At 37.7% G+C, this 12,822-nt stretch overlaps 1 protein-coding gene across 9 annotated transcripts in view; it reads left to right on the top strand.

Annotated features, from left to right (window-relative positions):
• LOC101489083 (transcriptional corepressor LEUNIG_HOMOLOG-like) overlaps positions 1 to 12,822 on the top strand; it is a 26,653-nt gene that overhangs the window by 6,628 nt on the left and 7,203 nt on the right. For 4 of the 9 annotated variants that reach the window (XM_027331428.2, XM_027331426.2, XM_012712400.3 and 1 more), the window contains exons 10-14: positions 1,031 to 1,108; positions 1,256 to 1,483; positions 2,015 to 2,162; positions 2,231 to 2,340; positions 3,740 to 3,889. In XM_027331428.2, coding sequence (XP_027187229.1) covers positions 1,031 to 1,108; positions 1,256 to 1,483; positions 2,015 to 2,162; positions 2,231 to 2,340; positions 3,740 to 3,889 — 714 coding nt within the window. The remainder of the gene's footprint in view (positions 1 to 1,030; positions 1,109 to 1,255; positions 1,484 to 2,014; positions 2,163 to 2,230; positions 2,341 to 3,739; positions 3,890 to 12,822) is intronic. The other 5 variants (XM_027331429.2, XM_012712401.3, XM_027331427.2 and 2 more) reach the window with 3 other exon arrangements.

Here is a 12,822-nt window from a genome sequence, read left to right as displayed (position 1 = left end):
TTCCTGCTTTGTGGTAGTTACCCTCTTTGTTGCGTCGAAGACTGCAACATGCAACAGTTCTTCCTTCAATTGTCGCATCTAAGATCGAACTTTTGGCAACCTGTGCTCGATGGCCTCCATGTGCAAATCCATCATCCTTTCAGCCATGAATTTCCCCAAGATTAGAACTGCTATGTTACCAGTTGATAGACTCAACTGGTATTAGAAGAAGAATCAATGGAAAAGAAAGACTTTTATCAGGAACAATTCCCTAAATCAATATGGTTAGAAGGAAAGAATGAAGTACACACTCTAGGGCTAACTAGGGAGTCCAACCTCTCTCATAACTACTGGGTTCTACCCCCTTTATTTCCCTAGTCCTTGCCGTTTGTTACATCACATTCACATCCCAACACTCTTAACTTCTAATCCTTTAACTAACTCATAAAAGGGATATCAGAGAGGGAGAAGACCAGTGAGACAAAGGGAGGTAAGCATCAATATTTGCATAAAATATTAAAATTGCAAAAAACTACACCAAAAACACAATGTTGTCAGACATTCCTAGATATCAATTTGTCAACGCACGTTCCACTCATTATAACAACATTGTTCATGTTAGCAAAGAGATAGTCTTGCCCAGCCTCCAACACCTCTGAAATCTGAAACAATTAGGCCTCACAATGATGAAACAGTGTTATGCTAATTTTGCTTTTGTGATCTACCCTCATTGCCAAACACTGCTTCACCTGTGTGTCCTTCTCTTGGCATCAGACCAGGTTTGGTCATGTTGTGTTTTTGTTTTTTTTAGGGTTTTGGTTTATTATATTTAGGTAAAAGAAGGAGAAAAAATAATTAGTTAGAAGGCTCTGACATTATGTAAAGTAGTAAGATATTTGGGTTAATTGATCCAGGTGCGGGTACAGGTTCAGTATTATATTTAGTGTATAAGGCTAGTAGTGCAAAGTGTGAATTAGGAGTCCATTCTAGAATTATAACAAACACTTCATTTCTTCTGTTTTTTTATGTAATTTTTCTTATATCTTTTAAGCAGATCAACATGCCACAGATGCAACAATCCATCTCCAACCAACAACAGGATCCTTTGCATCCTCAGCAACTAGCGCAGGTCTTTCTTTTATGTTTATTTACAATTATATCAGTCATAGATATTTTTATTTTTGCCTTTGCTAATAATATTTAAGCTAGAACTTTCCATTTGAGTGATTCTCTTGCACATTATTTATGACTGTTTACATACTATATATTATTATAGAATAACCGAAAAAGGAAAGGGCCTACATCTTCAGGAGCTGCCAATAGTACTGGTACAGGAAATACACTTGGCCCTTCTAATTCTCAACCATCAACTCCATCAACTCATACTCCTGGTGATGGAGTTGCTATGACGGGTAACTTGCAGAATGTTGCTGGTGTATCCAAAAGTTTGATGATGTATGGTACTGAAGGAGCAGGCGGTCTTGCATCTTCCACAAACCAGCTGGTAAATCGACTTGAAAATTTTCTAACTTGTATTACCCATGGAATTATTATTGTACTTTTCATAGATATGTTGCTTCCAAATAAAACATTTGATGTAAAGAATTGGTATAGTACCACTCTGTATATTAAAGTAGGGGTATGGGGACAATTCCTTCAATTTTTTAGCAAATGATTTGTTAATGAAAATATTCCTGCTCTAGCTATTTTGTTAGAACAACATGATAACGCTCTATTGATGATGATAAAGATTCTTGAATGATATAAATTATAATATTTGTGCCATGTAGTAGCTTTTACTGTGCATGATGCTGTTGCTACCATTCCCTCTCAGGACGTGGGTCATTAAATTAAATATATTGCTGATTTTCTTAATTTTTCAATAATATTCTTGATTTGACAAATGATTTGAGACTGGAAAATTTGTGCACTATATTCTCCAAATTTATATTTTGTTTCCCTTTATTATTGGCTGAATCTTCTTGTTTTTAAGTTACAGATGATAATTAATGTTTGATAATTCACATTGTTTTAGTTGCAGGATGACATGGAGCATTTTGGAGATGTTGGCTCCTTAGATGATCATGTGGAATCATTTCTCTCACAGGATGATGGTGATGGAAAGGACTTATTTGGCACATTGAAACGGAACCCTTCTGAGCATGCTCCAGACTCTTCAAAAGGTAATTTAATAATGTACGTATGTCTCTAAGTTTTTATTATTTATGTTGACTGTTTTGGTTCCTTTCAGGCTTTTCCTTCAGTGAAGTTAGTTCTATACGCAAAAGCAATGGAAAAGTTGTTTGCTGTCATTTTTCTTCAGATGGGAAATTATTAGCTAGTGCTGGACATGACAAGAAGGTAGATTGAATTTTATTCTTTAACTTACTTCTTTAAAGGAGATAGCAGAGTAACCAAATAGATATAACTCAATTTCAGAACAAATAAAATATTTGCTAAGGAATTCCAAATTAAAGTTCTAAAATTGGTATCTTTTTTTATATAAAAATCTTTACAAGATTAAAAATGTATCGAATTGATTAGATTTTCCTATTGACCAGATTGATAGAATCTTGATGATGACTATTTCAATCAATATCCTATGATTTCGTTCCACTAAAGCCATTTTCTTCCTAAATAACAGCCATGTAAATTTGCTTTATAGAAAAATAAACTATGATTTTATTCCACTAAAGCCATTGTCTGACGTAGATTACTTGGATCGACAAATAATCATAGATGTTTTGGATAAGTTTGTAATACATGCCTTGAAAAGTTAGAACCTGTATCTAGGATATTGCTTACTGTCTGATATGAGAGGGAAGTTTTCTAGGAAATCTCACAGTTTCTGATGATTGTGCAGAAATAGGTCTAAGTTACTCCTGCACTTACACTGTCTCTAGGCTTCAAAAGTAGCTATGTCATAGAAAATTTGATCAGTTTTCATGGGGATATTCATTTTAAAGGACCAGCCATTTGGTCTTCTGTCCTCTTGCTTGAACACAAACTTATTATTGTTATTTAATACTAACAATTGAAAAAACCAATACATTTATTTATGTTACAAAGGCCTTTATTCTATTGTCAAACATTGATAACTATAAAAAACCAATGCCTTATCTACTATGATTTCTTAATATAATTATCCAAAACAAAAGATTCCTTTGAAGAAGAAGTGAGCAGAAAACCAGATTGAAGCTAAAAACAAAATCCTATACCCAATGTAGATTCAAAGGCAGGGAACACCTCTAAAGATCAGCATATTCTGCTCCCACCAAATGAACCATAGAATAGCAGAGATTCAATACCATCAAATACTATTGGCCTCCCTACTCCCTATTGTTAAAACTTTTAAAAGTAACCTGCCGGAACTTTTTATAAAACAAAGGAAGACGCCTAATGCTCTTAAATAATCAGTAACATTTTATTCCAAAGGTGGCTGGCTAGCTTGTTGTGCAGTGTAAAAAATAAGTGCCATTATTTTACATAAAACTCATGCTTTAATTCTGTAATCATTGGGTGTTGCCAATGTTTTGCTGGTTTATCTGAAGATGAGAATAGGATCAGAAGTTTATTTCTAGTATCCGTTTGGTATGGGGATAAAAAGTGGAGTGAAGTATTCATTGATGAGTTTTCAATATTATTTAAAAATTCTAAACAGATCCACAAATTTTTCATCCTCATTTTCACCCGTCAATGAACTGACCCTTATTGTGTAAAAGATACAGATACAGATGCTTATCCTATCCCTTGTCATTAGGTTGTGCTGTGGAACATAGAGACACTGGAAACACAGAGCACACCAGAGGAACACACTGTTATTATTACTGATGTTCGCTTCAGACCAAATTCAACTCAGCTGGCAACGTCTTCATTTGATACAACTGTGCGGCTTTGGGATGCTGCAGATGTAATGTTTTGTTTTGTTTTGTTTATTTATTTATTTATTTATTATTTTTTGAGTATTAATACTGGCCTTTGTCTGTCCTGGTTATATGGGATTATGATATGCTTTCTTTATAATTACAATTTTTTCTTTTCCCATGGGGATCATATTTTAATTTCTATTAGAAATGAATGTCATTATGTCTAAGTGTATTGTATGTGTCAAGGTTTAGTATATCCTAAATATAGTATTTAGGAAAATTATATCTTTGTATTTACTAATATTCATTAAATTATGATGAGAGTCACACTTTGTTGTATGGAGAACGGTCAGAAAATTCCCTAGACTCACGTAACAGGATCGAAAGGTGGAGGAAATTAGAGATACCAGTCTTTGATGGTGAAGATTCGTATGGATGGACGACTAGGGTGGAGAGGTACTTTGATCTGAAAGGAGTGTTTGGGGCAGAGAAGTTGCAAGTGGTAATGGTGGCAATGGAGGGAAAGGCTTTGACATGGTACCAGTGGTGGGAATTTTCTTCTCAACAACTTACTTGGGATGATTGTTATGCCGCTGTGATTAAGCGTTTCCAACCATTTATGGTTGAAATCCCTTTTGAATTGTTAGTAAGTCTCAAACAAATAGGGTTAGTACAAGAGTATCGAGAGAAGTTTGAATTTTACATTGGCCCACTCAAATGTGCAAAACCAACATATTTGAAAGGAATCTTTTTGAATGGACTTAAGGAAGTTATAAAAGCAGAATTAAAATTACACCCAATGGAGACTCTTGCAAAACTAATGGACTTTGCTTAGAGAGTTGATGAGAAGAACAATTTAGTCACCAAGGGGAAGCAATTCCACGAGTTATGGGGGTAAACCAATAATGAGAACTTACAATAATACTAGAATGGTGACATGGGAATCATGGGTAAAGCAACAAACGCAAACTACAATGTCAGGAGTTGGAAGTTCTTCAGGGGAAGGAAGTGTTGCTGTTGAAAATATATTTATATTTATTACATATCATGTAAATAGGGATAATATCTCCCATATTTATTTTTGTATTTATTGCCTTGAGCCTATATAAAACAGACTCCGTTGTGTAGTTCAGACACACGGTTTCACCATATGTCGCTCTCATTTTCTCTTATTCAACATGGTATCTAGAGCCTATTAAGAGAGACAACCCTATACCGTGATTACCTTGGGACCCACTGTCCTTCGGTGAGATTTTTTTTTTCTTCGGTAAACCGTGTCTCAATTCCAGTTTACCTTGTCGCTTTTCGTTCATTTTTTTTCCAGCAAATCAGTCCACTGTTCATTGCGCAGTACTGTTCATCGGAAAAAAAAAAAACCATTCTTCCGCCACTGTTTCGCTGCTGGTTTTAGGTAACTACTTATTGATTATGGCTACTTATGAAGATTTTCTTCGGTGGAGAGAGTATTGTCAGAACTCGAGTTCCGCTGTTTCCGCCGCACAAAGTGGTAATTCACCTGTTTGCATCTCACCTTCTCATAGCCCATGGATTCTCGATTCTGGTGCATCTGATCACATTACTGGTAATAAGACTCTTTTCTCCTCTCTCACAACATCTGGTTATTTACCTAGGATAGTCTCAGCCAATGGTTCCCAAACACAGTCTCAAGGGATTGGCACTGTCCAAATCCTCCCTACTCTATTAGTTAAATATGTCCTTTATGTACCCTTTATGTGCCTGGATGTCCATTTAATTTAATTTCTATCAGTCGATTGACTCGTTCTCATGACTGTGTTGTCACATTTACTAATTGCAATGTTACTTTGCAAGACCGAATATCAGGACGACAAATTGGTGTCGGATGTGAGTCTAATGATCTTTATTATCTCTCAAACCCATCAACAGCGTGCCCTACCACATATTCTCCTCTTACTATACATGCTCAGTTAGGTCATCCGAGTCTTCCCAAACTTCAACAATTAGTACCTAATCTAACCAAAATATCTAGCTTAAATTGTGAGTCGTGTCAATTAGGGAAACACACTCGTAGTCATTTCACTGATCGAGCTAATAAACGAGCTTCCTCCCCATTTGCTTTAGTTCACTCAGATGTTTGGGGTCCCTCTCGTACTATTTCCACACTTGAGTCTAGATATTTTGTTACCTTTATCGATGATTTTTCCCGTTGTACGTGGTTATTTTTAATGAAAAATAGGTCTGAATTATTTTCTATTTTTGAACAATTTTATAAGGAAATTAAAACTCAATTTGGTGTATCCATTCGCACTTTGCGCAGTGATAATGCCCGTGAATATTTGTCCCATCAATTTCAAAATTTTATGACCTCTAACGGCATTCTTCATCAAACATCTTGTGCTCATACACCTCAACAAAATGGGGTAGCCGAACGCAAAAATCGGCACCTTATTGAAACCACTCGTACTCTCCTTCTTCATGGTAATGTACCATCTCGCTTTTGGGGCGATGCTGTTCTAACGGCGTGCTATCTTATAAATCGCATGCCTTCGTCTGCTCTTGATAACAAAGTCCCTCACTCGATCCTCTTTCCTGGTACCCCTCTTCACTCACTTCCTCCTCGGGTCTTCGGATCTACATGTTTTGTCCACAATCTCACTCCTGGTCTTGACAAACTTTCAGCTCGATCATTAAAATGTGTCTTTCTGGGTTATCATCGGTCCCAAAAAGGTTATCGTTGTTATTCTCCTACTCTTCGACGATATCTCATATCGGCTGATGTCACATTTTTTGAGTCTGTTACATACTATGAGTCGCTTCCTGATCCTTTGTCTGCAACTATTCCTCTGGACCTACCAAAGTCTATTTCACCTTCTCTTTTACCATTAGAGCCTATTACGTATGCCCCACCTGAGACACCTCCTGTGGCCCCTCCCACTGTCCCACTTGAGACTCCTCTTGTTGATCCTCCAACTGTACAACCTCTTCAGACATATCATCGTCGTCAACCACCATCGGTTGTACATGTCCCTACACCTGTTCTTGATACCGAGGTCACTCCAAACGCTCCTTCACCGCCACCTCCTTCTTTATCGGATCCGACCCTTGATATTCCTATTGCTATTCGTAAAGGTATACGTCCTACTCGTAACCCATCCCCTCATTACATTGGCTTGAGTTACCATCGTCTTTCTCCTTTGCATTATACTTGTTTGTCTTCCCTGTCTTCTGTTTCTATTCCTAAATCTCCAGGTGAAGCTTTATCTCACCCAGAGTGGAGACAAGCAATGATTGACGAGATGTGTGCACTTCAGAGTAGTGGTACATGGGAATTGGTTCCTTTACCGTCGGGAAAGTCTTTAGTAGGATGTCGTTGGCTTTATACGGTGAAAGTTGGTCCTGATGGTAAGATTGATCGTTTTAAAGCTCGTTTGGTAGCAAAAGGGTACACTCAAGTTTTTGGCCTCGATTACAGTGATACTTTCTCCCCTGTGGCTAAGATGGCCTCTGTTAGACTACTCCTCTCTATTGCAGCCATCAGACATTGGTCTCTACATCAACTTGACATTAAAAATGCTTTTTTGCATGGTGACCTTGAAGAAGAAGTGTATATGGAGCAACCACCTGGGTTTGTTGCTCAGGGGGAGTCCTCTACCATGGTTTGTCGACTTCAGAGGTCTCTCTATGGTCTTAAACAGTCTCCTCGAGCTTGGTTTGGTAGATTTAGCACAGTAGTGCAACAATTTGGCATGATTCGAAGTGAAGCTGATCATTCTCTTTTTTATCGTCACTCAACCCAAGGGTGCATTTACTTGATTGTCTATGTAGATGATATTGTCATAACTGGTAGTGATCAACAGGGCATACTCCAATTGAAACAACATTTATCTCATCAGTTTCAAACTAAAGATCTTGGCAAGCTCCGCTACTTCTTGGGTATTGAGGTAGCCCAATCTAAGGACGGCTTAGTAATTTCACAAAGAAAATATGCTATGGATATTCTTGAAGAGACAGGTTTGTTGAATGCCAAACCGGTTGACACTCCTATGGATCCAAACGTCAAACTTCTACCTAATCATGGGGAGCCATTTTTAGATTCAGGGAGATACAGAAGATTGGTTGGTAAATTAAACTACCTCACAGTCACCCGTCCAGACATTTCTTTTGCAGTCAGTGTGGTAAGTCAATTCTTAAATTCTCCTTGTCAAGAACACTGGGATGCTGTGATACGAATCTTGAAATACATTAAAGGTGCTCCAGGAAAAGGTCTAATTTATGAAAACAGAGGACATACTCAGATAGTTGGTTATTCAGATGCCGATTGGGCAGGCTCACCCATTGATAGGCGATCCACTTCTGGGTATTGTGTACTTGTTGGAGGAAACTTAATATCTTGGAAGAGTAAGAAACAAAGTGTAGTTGCAAGATCTAGCGCTGAAGCTGAATACAGGGCTATGGCATTAGTGACCTGTGAGCTCATTTGGTTGAAACAGTTACTGAAAGAGCTTCAATTTGAAGAGGCAACACAAATGACATTAATATGTGATAATCAAGCAGCATTGCACATTGCCTCTAATCCAGTTTTTCATGAGAGGACCAAGCATATTGAGATAGATTGTCACTTTGTAAGGGAGAAGATCGAATCAGGCGACATCACCACTAGTTTTGTTAATTCCAATGATCAATTGGCAGATGTATTCACTAAGTCTCTGAGAGGTCCTCGAATCAGTTATATATGTAACAAGCTTGGTGCATATGATTTATATGCTCCAGCTTGAGGGGGAGTATTGAAAATATATTTATATTTATTACATATCATGTAAATAGGGATAATATCTCCCATATTTATTTTTGTATTTATTTCCTTGAGCCTATATAAAACAGACTCCGTTGTGTAGTTCAGACACACGGTTTCACCATATGTCTCTCTCATTTTCTCTTATTCAACAGTTGCAAAGCGTGTTGGAACTGTCAGAGGCAGAGGGTTTAGAAGGTTAACCGAGGCTGAAATGCAAGAGAAATCATGGAGGGGATTATGTTTTCCCTGTGATGAGAGGTTTAGTCCAGGCCCTGTGTGTGTTTACAAGCAATTGCGCGTGCTGGTTTTGGGTTAGAAAGATGAGAAATGTGATTCGCAGGAACCTAATTTGGTGGAAGTGGAGGGGAAATTGAAAGACCTCCAATTGTCTATGTGTAGCATTGCTGGTCTTACTTTGAAGAAAACCATTAAGCTATGGGGAATGATTGGCGTGGAACATGTTATGGTCCTTGTAGATTGTGGAGCTTCACATGATTTCATTTCAGCCACTTTTGTGAAGGAACATAATTTGCAAATGTTTGCAACCTCCATATACACGGTGGAAATAGGAGATGGGAGAAAACTTGATTGTGAAGGAGTGTGTCCTCAATTTAAATTGGTGATGCAAGGGCTCAAAGTGCAACAAAATTTTTATGCCTTTGATCTTGGAGGAGTGGATGTAGTGTTGGGGATGGAATGGTTGGCTGGCCTGGGAGAAATTAGAGCCAATTTCCGTGAGCTGACACTTAGAATTCCTATTGTAAATGGTTATCACACTTTGAAAGGGGACCCTGATTTAACTAGAGCTGTAGCATCTCTAAAATCCCTTTTGAAAGCGTTAAATGATCAAGGCCAAGGATTCTTAGTGGAATACCATCAACTACAAGTTGAAACTGAAGTTACAGATGAAAATCTAGAATGAACAACAGCTATTTTAGAAGAATATGATGATGTTTTTCAAGAACCTCAAGGGCTACCCCCTACTAGAAGGCAAGACCATGCTATTATCTTGAAGAAAGGTGCCAATATTCCCAATATACGGCCTTATAGGTACCCTCACTATCAAAAAAATGAAATAGAAAGAATAGTAGATGATATGTTAAATTCTGGAATAATTAGACTAAGTGTGAGCCCCTACTCTAGCCCAATCATTTTAGTGAAAAAAAAAGATGGCGGGTGTCGCTTTTGTGGAGATTGCAGGGTTTTGAATAAGATACTTGATGAATTGGGAGGAGCATTGATCTTTTCAAAATTGGACCTGAAATCTGGGTATCATCAAATTAGGATGCGTGAAGCAGACATTCCAAAAACAACCTTTAGAACTCATAAAGGGCATTATGAGTTTATTGTCATGCCTTTTGGACTTACGAATGCCCCTTCTAATTTTCAATCCTTTATGAATGTAGTGTTAAGGCAGTACTTGAGAATGTTTGTGTTGGTTTTCTTCGATGACATCTTGGTTTACTGTACAGATGAACAGGAGCACCAAAGGCATTTAAGGGTTGTCCTAGCTTTGTTGAAAGAGAATAAGTTATTTGCCAACAAGAAAAATGCACTTTTGGGCAGACTCATTTAGAGTATTTGGGTCATATTATTTTAGCAGGTGGAGTTGCAGCAGGTCCAAAAAAGGATGAAGGTATGTTAGATTGGTCCACACCCAAGGACATCAAGGCCTTAAGAGGATTTTTGGGGCTGATAGGGTATTATAGAAGATTTGTCAAAGATTATGGCAAGATAGTTAGACCCTTGACCCAACTTTTGAAGAAAGACAACTTCCAATGGAATAATGAAGCCCATACTGCCTTGGAACAACTGAAGAGATTGGTGGCACAATTACCAACTCTCACTGTTCCAGATTTTTTTTTAAACCTTTACCATAGAAACTGATGCATCTAACAAGGGCTTGGGTGCGATTTTATTGCAGGAAGGGAGACCAGTGGCTTTTCTTAGCCAAACTCTATCAAACAGAGCACAATCTAAGTCAATTTATGAAAAAGAGATGATGGCTATTGTGATGGCTGTTCAAAAGTGGAGACATTACCTGCTGAAGGCATTTCATCATCATCACATATTAGAAAAGCCTAAAATTTATAACAGAACGAATAATGGGCTATTTCAGGTGGACTTCAAAACTCATGGGACTGGACTTTGAAATCCATTATAGGCATGGAAAAGAAAATGGTGTGAATGACACACTTTCTAGAAAGATGATATTTGCAGCTTTGTCTTCAGTTCACTTTGAAGAAGTGGAAGATTGGGAGTTACAAACTTATCGAGATCCTAAGTTACAAAGTTGATACATGATCTAATCCAAGATCTTAATGCTTATCCAGGCTAAACATTTCAAAATAAAAAGTTGCTCTATAAGAGGAGATTGGTGCTACCAAAAGGATCTTCAAGGATTCCCATTTTGCTACAAGAATTTCACAACTCAGCAGTGAGGGGACACTCTGGCTTTATCAGAACCTGTAAAAGAATTTTTGAGGTTATGTATTGGGAAGGCATGAGAAAAGATATCCAACAACATATGACCAATTGTGAGGTGTGTCAACTGAACAAGTATCAAACTTTGTCTCTTGCAGGTCTTCTTCAACCACTACCTATACTCAATCAAGTTTTGGCTGATATATCTGGATTTCATTGAAGGATTACCTAAGGTTCAAGGTAAAAATGTCATTCTAGTAGTAGTGGACAAATTGACTAAATATGCTCATTTTCTAGCACTTAGCCATCCTTTCACTGCAAAAGATGTTGCTAAAATTTTCCTTCAAGAGGTAGTAAAGTTACACGGCTTCCCCTCTACTATTGTGTCTGACAGAGATAAGATTTTCTAGAACCATTTTTGGTCAGAGTTGTTCAAAATGGCGGGTACGAAAGTCAAATTTAGCTCTGCTTACCATCCTTAAACAGATGGACAAATCGAAGTAGTCAATAGGTGTTTGGAAACATACTTGAGATGCCTCACAAGAACTAAGCCCAAACAATGGCCAAAGTGGCTAAGTTGGGCATAATTTTTGTTTAATACCAATTATCACAACTATCTAAAATTAACCTCCTTTATGGCACTATATGGTTGAGACCTACCTCATCTCTTTAAAGGGACTACTATTCCTTCGGCTGTTGAAGAAGTTAACATCATGACACAGGATAAGGACTGAATGTTGCATGATCTAAAAAGCAATTTGACCACAACTCAGAATCAGATGAAAAAGTACAATGATCAATCCAGATGTCCTATTTCACTAGTGGTTGGAGATTGGGTTTATTTGAAATTACAGCCCTATAGATTGTGATCCCTGGCTAAGAAGAGAAATGAGAAATTAAATCCTCATTTTATGGACCATATCAGATTTCAAAGCAGATTGAAGCATTTGTGTTTGAGTTAGCTTTTCCACTAGAGAGGAAGATACATCCAGTGTTTCATGTGTCCCTACTTAAGAAGGCCATCTCTTCTCCAACGACCTCTCAACCTTTGCCACCTATGCTTTTAGAGGAACTAGAATTGCAAGTAACTCCAGCTGCTATACAAGATGTCCGCAACACTTCCAATGGCGTAGCAGAAGTATTGATTTAGTGGAAGGACCTACTAGATTTTGAAGCAACATAGGAACTTGTTGAGATCATTATTGAGAAATTCTCTTCTTTTCACCTTGAGGACAAGGTGGCTCATTTGGGAGGGAGTATTGTTAGGCCTCGTATAACTAACTATTATAAGAGGAGGGTCAAGAGTTAGAATTTTAAGTGAGAACTGACTTTGTATGGCAATTATTTTTTTATGTAAGCAGTTTATTGTGTCAGTTTAGGTTGTAAGTCAGTGCAATAACTGCTTTAGTGCAGTTATGGGGAAAATAGAAGTAGGAAATTAGGAAAAGGAATGACAGGAAATTACTGAGTGATTATTGGGAAGGGAGATGCCAAACTCTCAAATTCTTGGAGTGGGTATTCTTGTAACACGTCTAACAATTTTGTCCTTGCAGAATTGTAAAGCCGCATCAATAAAGAATTCAGTTTTTCCATTTCAATTATGTACTGACCAGTTTTAACACATGCTCAAATTACGGTTCAAGAGGAGGCAGAGGCCAGTTCCTTCACTCATATCTTGGAAGCATAAACTTGTACTTAGGCCTCCATTTCCTTATCATAGCTTTAGGGACAAGGCTATTTCTGGTTTGGGCATAAGCCCGATAAAGCGGGTTGTGTAGG

Source organism: Cicer arietinum, chromosome 4 (assembly GCF_000331145.2).
Source record: "Cicer arietinum cultivar CDC Frontier isolate Library 1 chromosome 4, Cicar.CDCFrontier_v2.0, whole genome shotgun sequence".
Lineage (NCBI taxonomy): Eukaryota > Viridiplantae > Streptophyta > Magnoliopsida > Fabales > Fabaceae > Cicer > Cicer arietinum.
The sequence above is the reverse complement of the archived record's forward strand: the minus strand, read 5'-3'. Positions and strand labels throughout refer to the sequence as shown.